Raw genomic sequence first — 21,366 nt, forward strand, 5'->3', positions numbered from 1 at the left:
TCTGCTTTGCTTATTCCTGGTCATACATCTCACAGCAGACACCAGGGAGAATGCATTTCCATGGGGGCACTGGCATTGCACCAGCATCAAACCATGACACTGTGACTTCACCCTGTTGGGAAGAGAGAGCCTGTTTTTACCTTGCAGGCCAAAATGCTGCTGTTTGCCAGGTGTTCATGCTGTTTGCCAGGTGTTCATGCTGCTCATCCTTCCCCATGTCCCCACCCCACAGCAGTGCCACAATCTGCAGCATCTGGGGCAGGGCAGCACAACCTGCTGCAGGGGGAAAGGGGCTTGCACAGCTCAATTTCACTGGGGAAAGGAAATGTCCTCCTGTTGTGGTTTTCACCTCTGCCATGGCAGATTCAGGCTGTCAGCATGCTCACACCTCCAGTGTGACAGCTGGGGCTGTAGGTACAGAGGGCAGCCTGGAAAGATCCCTGAATTTGTTGGTCCTGTTTGTAATAAACACATTCTGACCATTCTGACCATCTCATCTTGTCCTTAGGTCAGGAATGACCTTTTTTTACTCTTAATAAAGGAAAGGGAAAGGAGTGTGAGTCAGTGCCAAAGGAACAGATAAAAGTTGTGTCCTTCTTGCAGAAGAGTTTTTTTGAGGTTTTATTTGTTTGCTTGCTTGCTTTTAGTGGGTTTTTTTTTGGCTTTCTATCAGATCAATTTTGCTGCAGTTGATAACACACCAAAAATGCCCTGGCCTGGGTGACTGATCCATGCTAGGGCAGGATGCTCAGCACTGCTCAGGATAACTCAGTGGCAGCAACCATATCTGACCACCAAAATCTGCCTCTGGTGCTGCAAAGGCTGAGCTGCTTCTGGGATCATTCAAAGAGGATGATGATGGTGATAATAATAAAAGGGAAAAAAGATCCCCCAGACTTGGCATGCAAAGTCCAAATGGCTGATGGAAATAGCAGTAGTTTTCCAATGAACTCTCATTTCCTTGTTCAGTGATCATATCTCTGCACACTCAAGAACTGGTCATGAGTCACCTTTTCTAGAACCAGTAGATAGATCAGTTTTCTTATTGCTGGGATTGTTTTGGTTTTGTGTGCTGTTTTGGCTCTTGTTTTTTAGGTGAGGGTTTTTTTGGGTTCTTTTTTGTTTTCTTTCTCTTTTTTTCACCTGCATTGATGGAAATTCTTGTGGTGCCACACTTGGAGCTGCACTGGGCACCTTGGGGCTGGGTTTGGAATATCCCAGGGTGTTGGAATTCTGGGGACACAAGACTGTTATAGATGGATAATGAGATGATTGGCTCTCACAATTAAAAGATAACTATTGTGTGAATATTAAGAAAAGCTTTAGTGATGTATAGTTATGTTATTGTAGTTCAGATGCCCTCTGCTCTCCCCACAGTTCCCTTTCCCCCTGCATTGTTGCCATCACACAGCCTGGGCTGTCTGGGACAGGTACAAAGAAGCTGCACAGGTGTCCCTTGCTTGGGGCAGTGGGAATGGAAAAGCTTGGGGGTGCTCAGGGGGTGGGCATGGCAACACCTGAGCTCCAATGCAGTGACAAGAAAGCAGTTTGCACTGATAAATGGCAAAGGAGAGCTGCCTGACAGACTTTGGGAGGGGCCAGGGCTGGCTGATGCAACCCCAGGGTACAAAACACTGAGCATCCATCTTGAAGGGAACTGGCACATGGTGTACATGAGGGGCAGTTCCCAGGTGTTGGGTCTCTAGGTGCTCAGAGTGACCCCAAGAAAAGTTCTAAAGTCTCTTTTCCCAGCCCAGCGCTTGAAGGAGTCAGAGCTCTTCAATTTTTGGTCTTGAAGTTGTTTATTAATTCTTATCTATAAAGTTTTCTTTCTGCCCAGCTGAGATCTGCTCAGCAGGGCAGCCACAGGCACTCTGACCGCCCCCGGGGTGGTGTTGTCTTTTTATACTACAAACTACATATAACATATTTACACTTAATTCCCAATACCTATCACCTGTGTTAGACAGTGCACTGCTACTCCAAACCAATCCCAAAGTGCCAACATCACTGCAGAAGATGGAGACAAAGAAGAAGAAGAAGAAAGGCTGGACATGCCCAGGTCTCTCCATCTTGTCCCCAAAACCTCCATTCCAAAAATACTAAAATCTACCTTTTCACCCGGTGATAATTATATTATTATACTATTTAAACTTCTGTGGCTTTCAGGTCCTCATACAAAGCTGGTAATTTGCTCCACGGGTCACAATCAAACCCACAGGTGTTCTGGGCTGTGTGCCAGGGTCTCTGAGCCCCCTGGCAGGGTCCTGGCAGCTCTGGACACCCAGAGGGATGCACTGAGTTCTGACACCCAGTGCTGCAGACTTTTCCTTATGGAGTCCTTTGTTGTATTTTTGTTAAGGTTTAATAAACCTTTTTAAATTTTCAAAGTGAGCAGTTGTCTCTCACAAGACAGATGATGGACTTTGGACCTGGTTAACATAAGAGATTTGATAACGGGATGCCTTGGCAAAAACAAAGCGAACTTTGAAAATTAGACTTGGATTGCAAGAATTTGATTAAATCAGATGGGTTTACTGGAAAAAGAAAATCCCAATAAACTCTGCAAGCAAGAGATGTTATGTGCATAAATTTGTGTGTGTGATTTTAACATTGCAGTACACATTACTGGTCTCCCTGAAATAGTATATAAGTGTTTGCATCCCACAGTAAAATGGGATTCTGATCACCAAGTCAGTCTCCCTGTCCCTCTCCATTACCAGGGCTACTGAACTCAATGCTCATGCCCAGCTCATGCCCAGCTGCTCCCAGGGCAGGGGAGCAAGGGGGGCTCTGCTGAGCAGCTGGACCCTTGGGGACAGTTTGTTTGCTGGCAGTGCTCTGGTGACTTGGGTGACCATGGCAAGCACTGGCTTCTGGTGAAACAGAACACCCTGAGGAAGGAAAGGCTCCGAAAAATAAAACTGCTGCACAGTTTGCTCTCTAGAAAGTGTCATCACTGAAACTTTTTAAGGAAAGACTGGCACTTGGTGCCATGGTCTAATGGACACAGTGGTGTTTGGTCATAGGTTGGACTTGATGATCTCAGAGGTCTTTTCCAACCTAATTGATTCTGTGATTCTGTGAAACAGCAATTTCTAAAGCTTCCTTTTTCTCTGGACCTCGTACCCCGCCCCCCCCCCCCCCCCCCCGCCTTTCTCTCCTCTGTCACAGCACAAAGAGGCAAAAAGAGTTTCCAGTTGCAGCAGGAGCCTGGCACTGGCTGGGCATGGAAAGTGGCACTGGTTGGGTGGTTCCCATGACACAGTCTGGAGCAGGAAGGGCAGGTAAAGGCACACCTGGAGCCCAAGGAGGGCATTTACTGCATCAGGGATGAGCCTGGTGCCTGATAGCAGAGGTTCCCCATGCATCCCCCCACAGAGGGGAGGTTTGTGGGGCGGCTCCAGTGCAGATCTGTCACAGACATCTTTTATGGAAAATCCTTTCCTTAGGATTTTGTCTCCTGAGAAGATGAGAGGCCTCAGGAACAAAATGTAAACAATGATTATCTGCTGCTGTGGAATGCAACAGGTGCATCTGGGATTGGTCTCATGTGGTTGTTTCTAATTAATGGCCAATCACAGTCAGCTGGCTCAGACTGTGTTTGAGACACAAACCTTTGTTATTCATTCCTTCTATTCCTAGCTTAGCCAGCCTTCTGAGATGAAACCTTTTCTTCTATTCTTTTAGTATAGTTTTAATACAATATATATCATAAAATAATAAATCAAGCCTTCTGAAACATGGAGTCAGATCTCTGTCTCTTCCTTCAACATAAGACCCCTGTGAACACGGTCACACAGACCAAGGGATGAGCCATGCAGGGGGAGAGGCCAGGCCAGTGCCTGTGCTGGGGACAGCCCCTGCAGAGCCATCACAGCCAAAAGCAAGGGACAGGATGTGTGCTGCACTGGGAGCTGTGTGTCCCCTGTGTCCCTCCTCTGACACCAGCTGAGAGCTCTGCGCTGGCAGCGCCTTTGCCAGCACTGGGGGGAGGTTTGAACTGCACAAAAATCGGCTTTTGTGATTTCTTCCTTCTGTCTGTGCCATCTGACGTGCTGTGCCTTTGTGCAGCTGGAAACTTTGGTCCAGAAGTGACTCACACTCTTCAACCTCTGCCTAACACAGCCCCAGGTGAAAGCAGAAGGTCAAGCCCTCCCTGCATCACTTCTACCAGGAAAATAAAGATGTTAAAATGCTAAATAGGGAAATGTTTCAAGGGAAGGTAAAGGGAGAAGTGAGGATCTGTGTTTATGATGATGTCTGTTTATGAGGAAGAGGAAAGTGTTGAAATTCACCAGTGAAAATAAGTCAGCCTGGCATTTATTGGTGAACAAAAGCTCACGTGAATTGATTAAAAAAAAACCAAAGCAACCAGAAATGGGTTGGATATCCTAACTGGTTTCACTGTTTTCACTTGAAATCTGCTTCACAATGATCATGTAGATAAATTGCCACCAGCAGCACAGTCCAAACCTGGGGTGAGTCTTCAAATGTAAACTCTGGGAAACCTTTACCTTTTTGAAACAGAGTGCTTTTTCTGCTGTGCCCACATCTTTGTGGGAGGTCTTTTCTCTCTCTATTTTAAATTTTTTTTTTAAATCTTTTTTTTTTTTTTTTTTTTGAAAGCCAGTGGGGAATGCTGACAGGTTAGGATCCCTGCCCCAGGCAGGCAGGTGGCACCCACTTCCCTTTCCCTGGGGAAGGCAGATTGGGTGTCCAGGGAGCCTTTCCTTGGGCAGGCCAGCAGGAGCTGAGCATCTCAAACCAGGGGAGCTCACTGCAGGGCTTCCATTTCCTACACTGGGGTCTGCCTGGCAAGGGAGGTGGAAAAGGCTCTGCCTCTACTGAAAACTCCCTGCTGTGACTGAAACAGATGTCTCTGATGTGAGAGGTGCGAACAGAAGAATCTTTAAAAACAAAAGAAAGGGCCCACCAGACTCCAAATGTGTGTATCTGGAGCAGTTTTGTTGTATTTGTTGTTGTATTTGAGCTGGGAGTGCTGCAGACCATCCCTCCCCCCAGGAGTCAGGAGGTGAAATCATCCTTGCTGCTCTGTGCCTACCAAAAATATCATCTGCTCTTCCCAAAGGGGCAGAACTCACCATTTGAGTCCAGCCAAGTGGCAAAAGAGAGAATTCCAGTCCTGTTATTAAAGGCACTTTGATTATCACCCAGTTTATTTCAGCCTTTAACATGTTTCAAAGTTCTGTTTCTTTCAAAACAAAACAGAAGCCAAAGCCCCTCCCTGTGACCATGTTCACAGGGGTCTGAGGATGAGGGAAGAGACAAGGATCTGACTCCATGTTTCAGAAGCCTGATTTATTAATTTATGATATATATTGTATTAAAACTATACTAAAAGAATAGAAGAAAGGATTTCCTCAGAAGGCTAGCTAAGAATAGAATGGGAAAGAATGATAACAAAGGTTTGTGGCTTGGACAGTGAGTCTGAGCCAGCTGACTGTGACTGGCCATTAATTAGAAACAATCACATGAGACCAATCCCAGATGCACCTGTTGCATTCCACAGCAGCAGATAACCATTGTTTGCATTTTGTTCCTGAGGCCTCCCAGCTTCTCAGGAGGAAAAATCCTAAAGAAATGATTTTTCCTGAAAGGTGTCTGTGACACCTCCCTCTCTAAAATCACGAAAGGCCTGTGAATGAAGCCATGAATTGAGATGGAACCTCAAGTGCAGGGGCAGAGAGCAGAGATGCCCTGGTGGGTGTGCAGCTCCCAGACACAGAGCCTGCTCTGGCCCCTGGGCACCCCAGCCTGGCATGGTCAGCGTCCAGAATATGCCAGCAAGCAGCCTGGGAGTATAAAATAAAGGATTTAATTATCCCTGATTGCTCAGTTGTCAGTGGGGAGTATAAATGTGTTGGGGTATCAGCTGCATTCTTCCATTCAGCAGAATAATCAGCAAGGAAAGGAAGTGAGCAGCAATAAAAGATGTTACTGTTAAATGACAGCGTAAACAAGAATCTCTTCCTGCCCCAAGATCACTCCTGGCTTTCTGCCCACACTGGCTGCTGAGAAAATGCCTGTGGCTGCCACAGAGCCAGATCAGCTCAGGCAGCTCCTTTCCTTCTGCCACAAGGGCTCTTCTCAGGAAAAACAGGTAATAAATGACCTTTGTGGCAGGCAGAAGTGTAAATGCAGGGAAGTCATGCAGCAGGTGCAGCAATGCAGAGCTGGTGGTGTGCTGGGAACATGGCACAGAGCCTCTGCTGTGGCACTGGGAACAGCTGCTCCTTTGGTCCCCAGGCACTGCAAGGTGACTTTTGGGGAAATGTGGCGCTTCTGGAGCTGTTTTTATACAGCAACACAGAGCAAGGGTTTAACTGTGGGCTGTGGTACCCACCAAGGGCTAAAGACTTGGAGAATTGCTCTTGCAATTTTGAGGCTGATGGAAGTCAGGCCTGAAATATCTGTGCCAGATTTTTACTGAGCCAAAGCAGGGAGCCTGGCTGGAAAGCCAAAGGCCAGAAAGGTAGAATTAGAGAGTGCTTGCCTTGGTAGGAAAATGTTAGCAGGCAGAAGTGGGATTTAGAAGTTAGCAATGCAAAGCTGCTGGCAGCCTGTGCTGTGTTTCTGATGGACAGGGCTGCAGATACTGCAGCCTTTCAGCACGTTGAGGAATGAGGAACATCCATGTCAGCCTGGTGTCAGACTGTCGCTGGGGCACAAGGACAGCTCATCCCCTTGGAGTGACACAGTGATGGCTCTGAGCTTCATTCAGAAACTGAGAGATTGCTTCTGCTTCAAGCTAACGATAATGAGCCACTCCAGTTTTCACTTCCCCAGCAGTGCCCTCTTTTTCTGTCTTAGATGAAAATGTTTTTGAAATATGTCACAGCTTTTTGGTAGCAGCTTTCACACTTTCCCCCCACACCTGACATTCAGCTGAACTCTCATTTTTCAGTCAGATGCCCCGGCTGACACAGGGTTCGTTGTTGAAATGTAACAACAAAAGCAAATGGAAAGCCCCAAGCAAGAGATCTGCTGTGAGGTGTTAGCAGAGCTTTGTGAGCACCAACAAGAAAGTCAGAGGGAGGTTTGGATGTGTACATGCACCCTGTGTGTGTGTCCTCCCTGTCCTCCAGTGCTGCAGCTGCTCTGGTTCCTCCTGGTTGTGTAACAAATCCATTCGGGGTTTTTGACAGGTGTGACACTGGCTGCACCCAGCTTTGTCATAGAATCACAGAATTATTGTAATGTAGGAGCTGCCAGTGCAAGATGTTTGTGCTGCCTGTGTCCTGCAGCTGCTGGGGGATGGCATGGCCTGACCAGGGCAGGGTGCAGTCATGCAGGTTGGGAGTCTGAGAGGTGGAGTCTGAGAGATGGAGATTCCAGCCCTTCTCACACCTGTGCCCTCCTCACCTGGCAAGCCCATGTTGGTGTTGTCCAGCCTTGGCTGCAGAGCAATGAAAGGCAGAGTGCCTCTGTGCTATGAAGGTTCAATTGCACATACTCGAAAGCTGGCGGATGTGGTGAGAGGTTTCTGCAGCAAGATAAAGCAAGCCAGGCATGGCCTGCACTGCCTGGATGGTCATGGTCTGCCTTCCAGGCAGTGGTGGAACAATCAGCACCTTCTTGGCAAGTGCTTGGATCCCCCTGGTCTCCCAGAGGTTGCTGAGCCCATCAGAAATACCTGTATACACTGAAATACCTGTATATCAATCACTGAAATACCTCTATAGACTGAAATATCTGTATATCAATCACTGAAATACCTGTATACACTGAAACACCTGTATATCACTGAAATACCTGTATATCACTGAAATACCTGTATATCACTGAAATACCTGTATATCAATCACTGAAATACCTGTATAGACTGAAATATCTGTATATCAATCACTGAAATACCTGTACATCAATCACTGAAATACCTGTATAGACTGAAGCATCTGTATATCAATCACTGAAATACCTGTATATCACTGAAATACATGTATATCAATCACTGAAATACCTGTATATCACAGAAATTCCGTGTATCATTGAAATATCTGTGTATCACTGAAATACTTGTATATCATTGAAATACCTGTATATCAATAACTGAAATACCAGTATACACTGAAATACCTGTATATCAGTCACTGAAATACCTGTATGTCACTGAAATACCTGTATATCACTGAAATACCTGTATATGAATAATTGACATACCTATATATCACTGAAATACCTGTATACATTGAAATAAACACCTGTATATCAGTCACTGAAATACCTGTATATCACCGAAATACCTGTATATCAATCACTGAAATACCTGTATATCACTGAAATGCCTGTATACCACTGCTGCCTTCTCACTGCTAAAATCTTCTCTTACTTCTTCTCTGCATGGGCGGGAGAGCTTGGCCAAGTGGGTCATGAATTTGGAGGACACTCTTTCTACTAAATCAGCCCGAAAGCTGCAGATGGGAAAAGCAAAAGAGTGAATAAATAGAACGGTAGAAACCAGTTTTCTAGCTGGGGAACTTGAGGGACTTTCTTGGTCCTTGTGAAAAATGCATGTATTTTATGATTGGCTTTTTGCAAATATTAAAATTAATATTATATGCGTTGTGTTAGAAAGCAATGCTGTATTAGTTCTCTTAAGTACTGTGTTAAATATAGTTTTAGGTTATAAAAATTGTTAAAATAGAAACTATGCTATGTAAGATGCTTTGTTTAACAGAAAGGACTTGCAGTGAGATAGCAGCCACAGGACACCTAGATCTTTCAGAGAAAAAGAATTTATTGCCCTCTTATCAGAAGAAATGAACTTCTTCCCACCTCGAAGGTGCTATTAGGATTAGAGGGAAGAAGTTGATAAAGACCAGATGGAATCCTGTGTTTGAATGGAATTTATGCATCATGTATGAAGTGTATGAATATGCAACGGGCTGTTGTTCTTAAGGGTTAATCCTTTGTTAGCAGGGGTCCTTTTTCGGGCTAGTGATGCCCAGAAAAAGGCACCCAGACGTCGGTAACTCTTTGCTTTTATTGTCTCATATTGTCCTAACCATTTTATTACTGTTAAACTTTTAAAAAAATTTAAAAACAAGTGATTGGCGTTTTTCACAGTCCTTGTGCCACATATTTCAGCCCCAGCACTCCTGAATCCCTGCCTGAATGGTGAAGCACAGAGGTTTTGGAGGCTCTGCAGGGAGGAAGCCTGGCTGCCCCAGGCCAGGCACTCACGGTGAGTATCTCAGGGCTGCCAGAGGAAGGGGTGGCACTGGAAGCCATGTGGCTGAGCAGAGCGTGCTCGGAAGTGCTTTGTTTACAGGCTGCTTTGCATCTCCCCCACCCTTTGTGTCAGCGGTTGGTGGAGTAGAAGTGGTTTTTTCTTGCCCATTTTAAACAGCAGTTTGGTTTGTGCAGAGCTTTTGCCTCTGAGGAGCTCTCACCCGTGCTGGTGAGACCAGAGGTGCAGAATAAACACGCTGGCAATCAGGTGATCTCTCAAGTCACCCCACAGGTCCTGTACTGCGGGGAGAATGTTAACGCTCTGTTAGCTTTCCTGGGGAACAACCCATCAGATCACAGAGTGCAGATGTCATTCAGCAAATGCAGGAGAGCCAGGAGCAGCAGCAGGGCTGGGGAAGCAGGGTGTGACCCTGGGCTGAGCCTGCCGCACAAAATCCATCTCTGCACCCCTCGTCGCTGTTTTGATCTGTTCAAAGAAAATGCGAGTGTAGAAAAGGGGAGATGAACCAACCTCCTTAGGAGGTCTTTGCAGCCAGAGCCTCTCCTCCTTTCCCTTTCTCCTCCTTTCACTTCCCATTGTGTAATGAGCAAAGGAAAGATTCTGCTTTCACATTTTGGTGTTACAGAGCAGATATCCCCATTTCTGTCTGACTCTCTGGCAGCATGCTGAGAATCCTGCATCCCCTGGGAGGCTGGCAGGGTTTTGCTGCTGTCCTGTGCACTGAGCAGCCACTGCCCAGGTGGATGGAGGGCTCTGCTCAACCATTGTCTGCAGCAGGGGGTTCCTCCTTTTGCCATTGCCTTGAACAGGAGGAGACACAAAGGCAGGGCTGGCTGTAGGAGCTGTAGGGGTGTTTCTGTGGCAGCAGCACATGGACAGCAGCTGTCCTAGGGTGACTTTATGATACTTGTATCCCCAGTCATTTGTCCTGATTAGGCTGGATATCAAGTTCTGCACCTCTAAGACTGGTTCTGAAAGTGAAGGGGAATAAAAAAAGTGTGCAGTGTGTTTGCAGAAACTGCACTTGCTGCTCTGCATTCCCTCTCACAGGCTGTTCTCTGCAGCACAGACAGAAAGAAAGAACTTTCCTTTGCTTTTTAGTTAGTTTTTTTTTTTTAGCTAACTGAAGCAGAGAAATTCCCCAGACTGTGATTTTTCTTTTTCTTGAAACTGATCAGCCTGCTCTGGACTGCAAACCCAGAACACCAGGAGCTCACACCTGTGGCCTGCCGGGGCTGGGACGCTGCATTTCCAGCATAGAAGGGACTGATAGGAGACTGAGTGAGCCAAGTTACACCCCACCAAAAAAGCTTTCTGAATTTGCCATCCCTTCAGAACAACAAGAAATTTTATTGTGTAGTATTATTATTTTTAATATACTTGTGAATGCTTTCCTTGTTAAATAAACAGGTTTTTTTTACTTTTCTCCAAAGAAATCTTTTCCTGAACCAGCTGGAAAAAGGGTCACTTAAATCTGCTTTCTAGAAAAACCCTGTTGGAAGTTTCATCCCAAATTTGCCCTAAACCAAACCAAATCCATCAGCCCAGCCTGGGGTTAGGAGGTGTGAGTGGAGGTGTGTGCATTGTGCAGCCCAGCTCAGGGTGTGTGGTCTGAAGCTGCTGAGTGGTTTCATCTACTTTTTAGGTGTTTGTGGTAAAATTACCACAGGGTGGGACACTCTGCTCTGCCTTAAAATAATCCCAGTCCCAGTTAGAGCTCGTACCCACTGCCCCTGGCTTGAACAACAGGGAGCTGTCCCTCCTGGACGGGCAGCACAGCAGGTCCTCTACCACCCCATCTCCCCCCTTTTTCATTTAAATCATTAAAAAACCTGAATTCCATGCTAGAGACACAACTTTATTTAGATTGATTTCTTTGGAACAGCTTTGCTACCACTTTGCACTATAAGATTGAATAGAGTCCTAATACAGAGTCCTTGTTCCCACTGCCCTGCACCAACTCTTTGATTTTAATGCCATTTGACTCAAACATTTTGACTTACACAAGTTTTCCCTCAGTACAAGCAATTGCAATTTCTTCTGACATGGTGTTGTAATGATGGTCATTTTGTAGCTGTTACATTGCTGTAAAGTTCTTTAAAGCAAGCTAAATATGCCTTTTATGGGATCGTGCATTATTGGCAACTAAAAACCAGTAAGATTGTGACTTAGAGAAACACCATCCCTTCTTTTTCTGCATGCTTTCACTCTGATTTTTTAAGAAGTTTGTTGACATTTGGAATAGCCTATTTCTTTGTCACAGCTGCACAAGCACTGATCCAAGGTGGGGATGAGAGACAAAACCCAATCCTTTACCAGTGCCTGTGCTTCTTTTGGGTTTCATGGGAAAATGAAAGATGGGGATTTTTGGCAGGGGAAATCTACGCTACCCTTTTACGCAAATTTGCATTAAGGCAGAGATTTGTCAACGGCAATCTAGATCCTTAGATCAGAACCTGGACTGCTGTGGTTATCTGATTCAGAGCTGAATCATGTATCTGAATGTTTCCCATTAGTACAATGTCCCTCCACCCCACTCTTATAAAAAGCAAGTGTGAAACCCTGCTAGTGAGTCCCAGTTGAACACAGCAAATATAAAATGCGTGCTGTATGTGTTTTGTGTTAACGTGTTACAAGTGAGAGCTGAATTTCAGCTCCTTCACCGGCCTCAGATTTGGACTTTGCTAGCTTGGGAGATGCTTCCTTAAATTCCTGGTTGACAAAGTAGTAACAAATGGCATCCAGGCAGCAGTTTGTGTTGGCCAGGATGGAGGCGAAGTGCACGAAGTTGTTGACGCTCTGTATTGCCGAGCAGTCGGAGCTGACGGAGTCCAGGATGAAGCGGAGGAGATGCCCGAGATAAAGAGGTAAAAAGCAGATGATGAACACAGCCATGTTTGCAGACACAATGTAGACAGCTTTCCTGGTCAGCATTTCATTGCAACAGTCGTCAGTCTTCTTCCTCCTGAGCTCTGCAATGATTTTTATGGAGCAGTAACTCAAGATGAGCAGCGGTATGAAAAACCCCGCAATAATGGTACACAGTGTGATCACCGAGGGTATCACAGAAGATTTTTCAAAGCAAAAATCATCTTCTCTTCGGTCCTCAAAGCTTTTAATGAGAGAAGTCTCACAGATAATGACTGTCCAGAGGACTCCAGAGGCAAAAGCTGCCATCAGTGGAGACCTGAGTGCCTTGGATCTCAAAGGGTACTTGATTGCAAGGTACCTGTCAGCAGCAATGAGGGTGATGATGCCGATGCTCATGAAGCGGTTTGTGAAATAGCCACCTTCCAGAACCAGGCACCAGCCATCCACCTTCAGGTGCTGGAACTGGGACAGAGTTTTGAACGGCAAGGTGAAGAGCAGCAAGCAGTCAGCCACAGCCAAGTTGACCATGTACACTCTGGTTTCTGTCCATTTGCCAAGTTTGTAACAGAACACCCACAGCGCCAACACGTTCAGCACAATGCCCAAAACCAGAACTGGGATGTAAACACACAGCTGGAAAACTGAGAATATTTCATAGGCTGTGATATTGCAGCTGCTGTGGTTCATTTTGGGAGTATCAAAACGTACAGTTCCTGCAAAAGCAAATGAAGCCTTTTACAAGGGAGGTTCTGGACTGAATCAGTGATTAATTCTAATTGAGAGAGTTCAGGGTTTTGCCACCTTTTGCCTGATGCAGGGTACCTAGTGGGAAGAAGAAGGACAGGGACACAAGCCTGATCAGTTGTGAAGGAGAGAAAAACTTAAGATTCTCCCTGGGCCCTGTGTGGGGAAGACTGCTCCTGGAGGGTGGGAGGGAGAAGGGCTTGGGCCCCTGTTTTGGGGAAGACTTGGATCAGGCAGCAGCAGATATCCTGCAGCAAGGAGTTATGTGAGCCATTGCAAACATTTGATAATGGGAAGGGGATCCCTAAACCCAGCTCTCATCCCCTTCCCTTATAGCAGGGCTCAGTGGAAGCCAGCCAGTGACCTCACAGCTTAAAATGTCCCAGATGTGCAGCAGAAGGACAGTTGTCCTTTCCCTCAGTCCTGAGATGTCTCTGCATCCCTTCTCATTAGTGACATGAACAATTATTGGTGTATCTCTTATTAGTGTATCTCTCACTGGTTTCAGCTGCCTTCAAATTCTGTACTCAGAGGGCTGCACTGAGAATCGGAGTGCTGGGTCTGCTCGCTGCCTTTCCAGGATTGTCAAAGCTGCTCTTTATCTCAAAAGCATTGCAGCCACTGTTCCAAGACAAAACAAACTCACCTATGCCATGTCAGGAATGTGATGTGGAAGAGGTGAGCTATGTTTGGTCTAGCAGATGGTTTTATCACCTTGGATCTAAGGGTAATATTGCTGTTTGCCCCCCAGCTTTGGAGGAGTCAATGCAGAAGCATGTTCCACGTGCAACTGTTCATGGACAGAAAAAGCCCAAGATGTCTGACATGTTTTTGGGTTTTCCCTGCAGGGGGAACGTGGCTCCGTGGGGGAAGGTCCATGGGTCTCAAAAGCATCCCCAGCGAGCAAACCATAAGGGAGTGCTGCAGCATTTATGTGCATCTGTGGGTCTTGGTTAGCTTTGAAAATCTAGAGGAATCACAGAATCACACCAGGACACCTCTGAAGAGGTGAGGGAATTTGGTACAGCAGACACCTGCAGCAGCTCTGTCCTCTGGACATGAGAAATGCGTTACGAGCCCATAAGATAAAAGGGAAGATCGTAACAGGGAGACCTAGAAAAGATCTAGCAAAGGCTGAGATAGCCCTCAAGCACCCCAAAATGTGTCAGATGTGGTCAGTATCAATATGAACATTTGAAAATATATTGGCTCCAGCCCTCTCTTTCTCCATCTCTATTCTGGTGTCCCACCACTGCTGGGAAAAGTGAAGCCTTGCAGAATTCAAATAACCGTGTGAGTAAATAGCCAGGAGAAATTACCTGTTCTCTTGCTGTCCTCGGAGAGAGTGAGTTCCTCCAGCCCAGCTGTGGAGTGCTGTGCAGGCAGGACGAGCAGTGCTCCTTGCACATGACCAGTCAGGTGTCCTCTGATCACAATTTCTGGTGGCTGTGAGAGCAGCAACGCTGGCCGAGAAAGCACCCGCAGTGCTCCTGAACAAAGGGCAGAGCTTCCTCTGTCATCACCATTGGTGTGGCTTGTACCACCTCCTGCTGACTGAGGAGCCTGCAATAGCCCTGCAGGGAGGTGAGAGGCTTGTCTGCCCTGCATCCCTGCAGCAGCTCCTCTGGAGGTGGAAAAGCTTTGGCTTTTTCCTTTGCTTTACCTTCCATTGCTTGATGTCTCACTGGGCAATGCCTGTTGACCCCCCTCGCCCAACAGACTGCTTGGAGGGCACCCATTGCCCTGGAATGTCCTGAGGTCTTCTCTCTGCCTTCCTGAGTGCCACCCCCGCTGGGATTGGAGCAGGAGTGGCTTCTGTTGTCACACTGCCTGAGCCCTGGGACAGAATAGCCCCAAAAGCCCTGCAGCTGTTGGAGAGGTGAGGGCAGTGGTTTCCAGGCAGTTTTGTGATTATTATAAAGCGTTTCACTCTGAATCACAGTAGTTCTCTTGTCTTCCATAGCTCTTCTCAGCCAGCAATTCTGAGAAAACGTGGCACCGTGACCCTGTGACCTGCTGGCTCTGTGACTGCTCAGTGGTTGCAGATGTCTGTGTCCCAGTGGTGCTCTTGGGCTTCCCACGAGAGCCTATTTACCAGAAAAGCTCAGACAAGTTGATCAATGAGCTTAAAGATGCTGATATTAGCACCTTGAATTGCTGTCTTGGGCAAACGTATTTCTCCTTTCCACTTTGCTCTAAGGTCACATTAGAGCAGCTTCTGGAGTATTTCTGCATTATCTGTCTGCACATCACAAGCCAGCTCTTGAAAATAATTCCATGCCAGTGTGCAATCACAATATATTACAAACTTCTAAATTTCCAGGGACTGTTTTTGCCTTTCTTGGGGCTGCTCCTTGGTGGATGCCTACAAGTCGTTACTGACATATTAGTGTGCCCAGCTCATTGATCTCCAACCAACAACATTTTTCTGTCATGGTCCTTGTTGGTACTTTAATCTTCAAAGTCATCCAGCTTCTGGACTGTGATAGTTTCATCAGTGTATAGAAAACTTTGCATCCTCCTCAAGTGTTGTTCACAGCCTCCTCTTGTCTGTTTCTAGGAAATCTCTAGTGTTATAAACCATGAGCAGTCAAAGTCATGCCTGGAGGGGCACAGCTTATAGAACCTCTCAGTGTGATGCTTCCATCCACAGCTTGGTGCTGTGGTTGCCAGATGAGGGTCTCATCAGCCCAGCTGATGAGGTCTCAAGACAGGGAGCAGCCATGTCACTAGGCACAAAGCACCTGGCTGTGAGCAGCATGTTCACCAGCATGTGTCAAAGCAAACTCAACACCAGCTACCAGCAGGCAAAGCTAGGATAAAGTGCTGTCTGCAGAGAACTTACATGGCTCCTGCTGAGGCTCTTGGGTCTGTGCCTGATTCCTGGCCATGGCAGCATCAGGATCCCCATCCTTCTGTGCACCCTATTCCTCTGCCAGCCACCATCCTCTGCAGCTGCTCAGGGTCCCCTCCTTCCAGGCAGTCACAGGTTTTATCCCCCTGCCATGGGCCACTGACGCTCACTTGGTATTTCCCCCGCCTCTGCAGCTCCCGGCCTGTCTCAGTGCTGTGAGTGCTGTCCCCGTGTGGCGCACAGGAGGTGACACTTGTGCTGTCTCCCTGCTGGCAGCTCTCGGGCAGGGTATTCCAGGGCCCAGCAGCACTGCAGAGCACTGGTGCCTGTCCCCAGAGAACCTTGCACTGACACCAGCATCCACCACATTGTGCCTGGAAAAGCGATTTCTGAATGAAAGTAGCCAGTGGGACAAAATATTCACTGGTATTGCCTGCTGTCAGACAGACTGATGAGCTCCTGCCTCCTCTCCCTGCTGGGGAATATCTCCATCTCCATCTCCCCTGCATTGCTGCGTCCTGCTGGCTGCAGCTGCAGGGGCAGAGGCTCTGGCAGGACGGGAGGGGTGCTGGTACCATCTCCACACACAGAGAGGGACACAGGGCTCTGGCTGCCCTGCAGTGCCTCTGCCCCACAGGGTTGCTTTCCTGCCTTTCTCACGGCCAGAGGGGATGGTGCAACAGCAGATCTTGACCAAAAGAGAACTGTGGGGTGGAGAGCAAAACATGTCAGTCTTATTTTTAGCATGTCAGATGGTGGTTTGAGGCTAAGTGCAGCAATCCCACACAATGACCAGCCCTGGCTGTTGGGGCTGTTTCCCCTTTCCCCTTCCCCAGCACTGCACGGAATTGCCTATGGCAGGAAATGCTGTTGGGGCTCTTGTGTTGCAATCCTGCCCATGCTCCTGCACTGGTGCCTTGTGGGGCTACCTAGAAACAGAGGCCACACAAAATTAAGAGAATAAAAAGCAGCTGTATTTATTGTAGGGCCTTCAGGTACATTTAGGGCAGATGAAGACCCACAAGGGCTACACCCAAAAATGGATGATGGGTCACAGGTTTTCACACTTTTATAAATTTGTCCATTTGATATTGGGGGTCAATCTTCCAAGTACAGCTTCAGGTAATGAAGCCATGTACCCCAAGTTTGCTCCCCCCAACTCACTTTTATTTTACATCTCTCAGGGCCTGAGGCAGTGAGGTGTCCTTGACTGGAGAGGAATTGTTGTGTCTGCTCAAAATGGGAAAGCAGCAGCTCACACTGTGTGTGGAGTTTAGAGTTACACTCAAGAATTGCAGGATTACAAATACATGAAAAACACAAAAGCTAAAGTTCTAAGGCATCAGCAGCACCAGGGACCAGCTGAGTATCTGTGCCCACACACTGGGCAGGGCATGGAAAGCCTGTGCTTCCCAAGAACCTGATGCTGCTCCAGGGCTTGTGGAGTTCCCTGGAGGCTGCTGGGCAGTGCTCACCCCTGGAACAGCTATACTGTGCCAAGGAAACAAAATCAGAGATGCCTCCAGCACCTGGAAGCAGCACCCAGCCCACAGCTCCCCAGTATTGTCCTTCAGCCCCTGGAGATCAAACCTCTGATAAGAACTCAGCTCTCAGGCCTGCCCAAATGCCACCAAGCAGCAAAATAGTGTCTAATGCCAGCCCCTGCCTTCCATGCATAGGAGGACCAAAAATGTCATATTGGTGGCTACTCACTCACTCACTCACCCACCCACCCACCCACCCACATAAAAGCAGATTATTTTTGCAGATTCATAAAAGCAAGATTCTGAATTATTTTGTAGGCTTTTCCTTCTTTTCCTTTCCTTCCTTCTTTTTTTTTCTTTTTTTTTTTTCCCTCACAAGCCTGAAGTGGAAACCATTATTAGCATTTTTTTCTTTTAAGGGACAGGAAAGTTACATCTTGCAGAAATGTTGGTAAAATGCAGTGGTTCAACCTTGCTGTTTGGGGCAGCTGATGGACTCTGCCATTTCCCAGACTCTTGTGCAAGGAAATGGAAAAGATTTGGGGTTAAGGATGTCGCCATCCTCCTGGATTGCTATTGCAGTGCTGGATGGAGGCCAGCAGTTTGTTGTGGCCCAGGGTCTGATAACTCATCTCTTTCATTTACTGGGAGCACTCAGGGAGCTGAGGCTTTGTTCAGATTGAAGCAGGATGCCAGAAACCCATCCTAAACTTGACATTTAAACCAGGTAATAACTTTTGTCCAAGGTAGAACATATATCTTCAGATAATCAGGAAGTTCCTTGCTCATCTTTGGGTTTCACTGTTAAATACCCTGCTGGAAGGCAGATCTTATATCTCTGGCAAAGGCTTTTCTCCCAATCTCCAGTATCGGTTTAGCATTAAGAGTAGAGGACTCTGCTGTATAATGGTAATAAATGAATATTTATTTATAGATATGTTACTATGACACATCTTTATTTTCACTTGCAAAAGTATGGAATTTTTTTTTGTTTGTTTTCATACATTCAGTGGAAACAGCAAAAAAATCTTAATGATGACAGAGATTGTGAAATCAACTAATTTCTCCTTTACAATGAGAAAAAGGAACATTTATGAGACCTGGATGTGAGGCCACATGTATAAAAAGCATTGCTGTTCTGTATTTCAGAGTAGATAGCCTATTTGGAGCCCATTGTAAATTGAACAAGTTCTCCATGTTAACTGGGAGAAACCATGAGCATGACTGAATCTACAAAAATAAGCAAGTTGTTTGCTTTTGGGATTAACAGTAGGTTGATATGAATCTTTATCTCTTTTTTCAAAATAATAAAAAAAATCATAATAATCTTTTTGGAACAGGCATTCATTATAAGCAATGAGATGCAAGGTCTCAGAATGGAATCCTAGGTCCAAAAATGTTTCTGAAGGCCCTCTGTGCTGTTCCTGAAGTAGCAGTGTTTTTCCTTGCTGAACACCACTTGCCTGGCTTGTAAGAGATGGCTGTCAAGAAGCCTCTTGTTTTCTGGGGGTAGTTAACTGCAGCATATCTGTTGATGTGTGACAACACTCACACATCTCCTTAAGCAATAGATGGTTGATAAGATCAGGCACTATTTGTCTCCCATATATTTTCCTGTCTTTGAAAAGATCATTTAGAAGGCAGAATGAGGACTAAACAGTGTGCAGTGGTTAAACTGGTCACATGCACACACAGGCTACTTGCTCTGCTTGCAGTGAAATACCAGTAATGCCAGAGCATTAGAAAATACACCAGTGAAGAAAACTGGGACTGGAGTTATCAGCTGAATGACCTGAGTAGTTTCATCTGTTCTTACGGCACCGTTGCTCACTGCAGCTTGTGCTGTGTTGTCTGCCCAAGCATTGACACAAAGCATGTGGATCTAATGTCTGGATATGGGACACTTTCCGTGCTGGGAACAGTCCTTTGTTTATTTCAGCAAGGTCTAGTCAGTGGTTTCAGACTGTGGTCTGCACCTGTGTCACTACTGCGTGGTGACAGACTCGTAGGGGAACTAGATGTCAGTTGTCACTAAGGAAGTTAATTGTCTCTAAGTTTACATCAGCAGAATGTGAGCTTGCAGTCTCAGGAGGAAATATTTTGGAGTTTTTACAAGTCACTGAAAGTGAAGGACCATGAAGCCAACCAAGACAAGCTGTCACCAGGAGGCGCCTGGAGCTGTGATGCAACCATACAAGACAGTAGTCAGGGCTGGAGTCAAGTCACTGAGGACAGCAGGACAAAATTCAAGTTAACATCAGACCCTTTGGAGGGGTTTGCCCCTTTTTGTCCATATGCCTGTGCCTACAATGATTGCAAACACTGCATGTGGCTCCATTGCCTGTGCCTCAAAACTTGAGCAGCTTTGTGGCACTCAACACCTGCCATGCACTACATCTTGTTCATATCATCACTTGATCCGTGGGTGGCTGTGACTCCTTGCTTTGGTTCATCTTGAACCTGAAAAATATACACTTGGGGAACATAGAAGAAAACTCTGGAAATTCTTTGGCTGCAAAATAATAGCAAAATGTATCCAGACAGCAGTTAGAATTTGCTAAGCATGCAGAGACCTTAATGTAGGTTATAACTCCTGGCATCAGAGAACAAGCTCCAGCAGTTTCCACCGCAAACCGCAAGAGCAGTGAGATGTGGAAAGGTGAGAAACAGACAGCAAACACACACAAATTCACAGAAACTATCTGCACAGCCTTCTGGAATAATTTTGTCTCATGAGGGCCTGTGGCCATCTTCTTTTTTAGACATCTGATGATTTGTACGGAGCAAAACATCACAATCCCTAAGGGAATAAAGTACCCACAGATGCTGTAGAATAAGGAGGAATATTTAGGTAGAAGAGATTGTTTCTGAAAGCAAAAACCGTCCTGGTTACCGCGATGTGTGCGATACGAAAGGGAATAAGTTATCATTGCTATCCAGAAAAAGCCACAGACAGAAGCTGACTTCAGTGGGGATCGAAGGATCTTTGCTTTTAGAGGGAACTTGATTGCAAGGTATCGATCAATCGCAATCAGGGTGATGATGAAGATGCTCATAGGCATGTTTGTAAAATAGATGTTTTGTATGGTTAAACACAGCCGGTCTATGGGATGTGTGTAGATGGTAAAATACAGAAGGAAAGGCAGGGTGAAGAGCAGGGAAGAGTCTGCCATGATGAGGTTGATCATGTACACCTTGGTCTCGGTCCACCTCTTGATTTTGCAGCAGAAGACCCATAAGGCAATTACGTTCAGTGGGATCCCCAGAACGAGCACTGGGATGTACACAACCAGCTGAAGCACCACAATGTTGTCATGTGCACCTCTGTGAGTGCAGTTCTCCATGTTGGGCTGTCTCTGCAAGGAAAGAGTGCAGGCATGAGACTGAGCTCACTGGCAGTGTCCTGCAGCTGTGCCCTCCTCTTATGGCCCTGCAGCTCCTCGTGTCTGTGCGCTGCTCATGTGGGCAGCCTCAAAAACCTGAACTGGTTTTTGTTCAGTCCACAAAACTACCGAGACTGCCCTCTCTTGCTGCTGGTGCAGGGTTAAGCCTGCCTCACCATCCCTCCAGTCCTGGTATGAACAGTTGGGTCACAGCAAAGCAGAATACTATTTTTCGTTTTTACCTTTGCTCTGCTGTGGTTGTCAGAGATACTGGCTTTAGGACAGCCCACACCAGAGCTGAGCATTCCCCATTTGCCCTGGGCAGTATTTCCTGTTTGCCCTGGGCAGCATTCTCCACTTTTCCTGGGCAGCATTCCCCATTTGCGCTGAGCAGCATTCCCCATTTTTCCTGGGCAGCATTCCCTCTTTGCCTTGGGCAGCATTTCCCATTTTTCCTGGGCAGCATTCCCCGTTTGCCCTGGGCAGCATTCCCCATTTTTCCTGGGCACCATTCCCCATTTTTCTTGGGCAGCATTCCCCATTCTCCCTCCATAGCCCTTGGTTTGCTGCTGAAGCCACCCCATGGGTTTACTCTGAGTCTTGCCAGACTTGAGAAAATCCTCAGGGCTTGAGCCCTTCCAGCCCAGTGGCTTTGCTCCCAGGGGCAGTGGGAATGCTGCTGCAGGCTGCTGGGTGGGTGGGTGCCTGCTGTGAGCAGGATTTGTGCCCTCAAACACAAATCCATTCCTCTGGTGGGGAGGAACAGCTCAGCAGGAGTATCAGCAGTCCTAGCAGATTACAGGCCTCCAGAGA

At 46.7% G+C, this 21,366-nt stretch overlaps 2 protein-coding genes across 2 annotated transcripts; both read right to left on the bottom strand.

Moving 5' to 3' along the window:
* Positions 1 to 11,123: 11,123 nt before the first annotated feature.
* Positions 11,124 to 14,440, bottom strand: LOC132077721 (G-protein coupled receptor 35-like). Its single transcript, XM_059479573.1, has 2 exons — positions 14,152 to 14,440; positions 11,124 to 12,801 (listed from the first exon to the last, which is right to left on the bottom strand). The coding sequence occupies exons 1-2, from the start codon at positions 14,438 to 14,440 to the stop codon at positions 11,840 to 11,842; spliced, it is 1,251 nt and encodes a 416-aa protein (XP_059335556.1). The 3' UTR covers positions 11,124 to 11,839.
* Positions 14,441 to 19,572: 5,132 nt separating this feature from the next.
* Positions 19,573 to 20,514, bottom strand: LOC132077805 (G-protein coupled receptor 35-like). The gene has a single exon (XM_059479702.1). It carries the CDS (start codon positions 20,512 to 20,514, stop codon positions 19,573 to 19,575), a length of 942 nt encoding a protein of 313 aa, XP_059335685.1.
* Between the last annotated feature and the right edge of the window lie 852 nt (positions 20,515 to 21,366).

The sequence above is a fragment of the Ammospiza nelsoni genome, chromosome 10, assembly GCF_027579445.1.
Source record: "Ammospiza nelsoni isolate bAmmNel1 chromosome 10, bAmmNel1.pri, whole genome shotgun sequence".
Lineage (NCBI taxonomy): Eukaryota > Metazoa > Chordata > Aves > Passeriformes > Passerellidae > Ammospiza > Ammospiza nelsoni.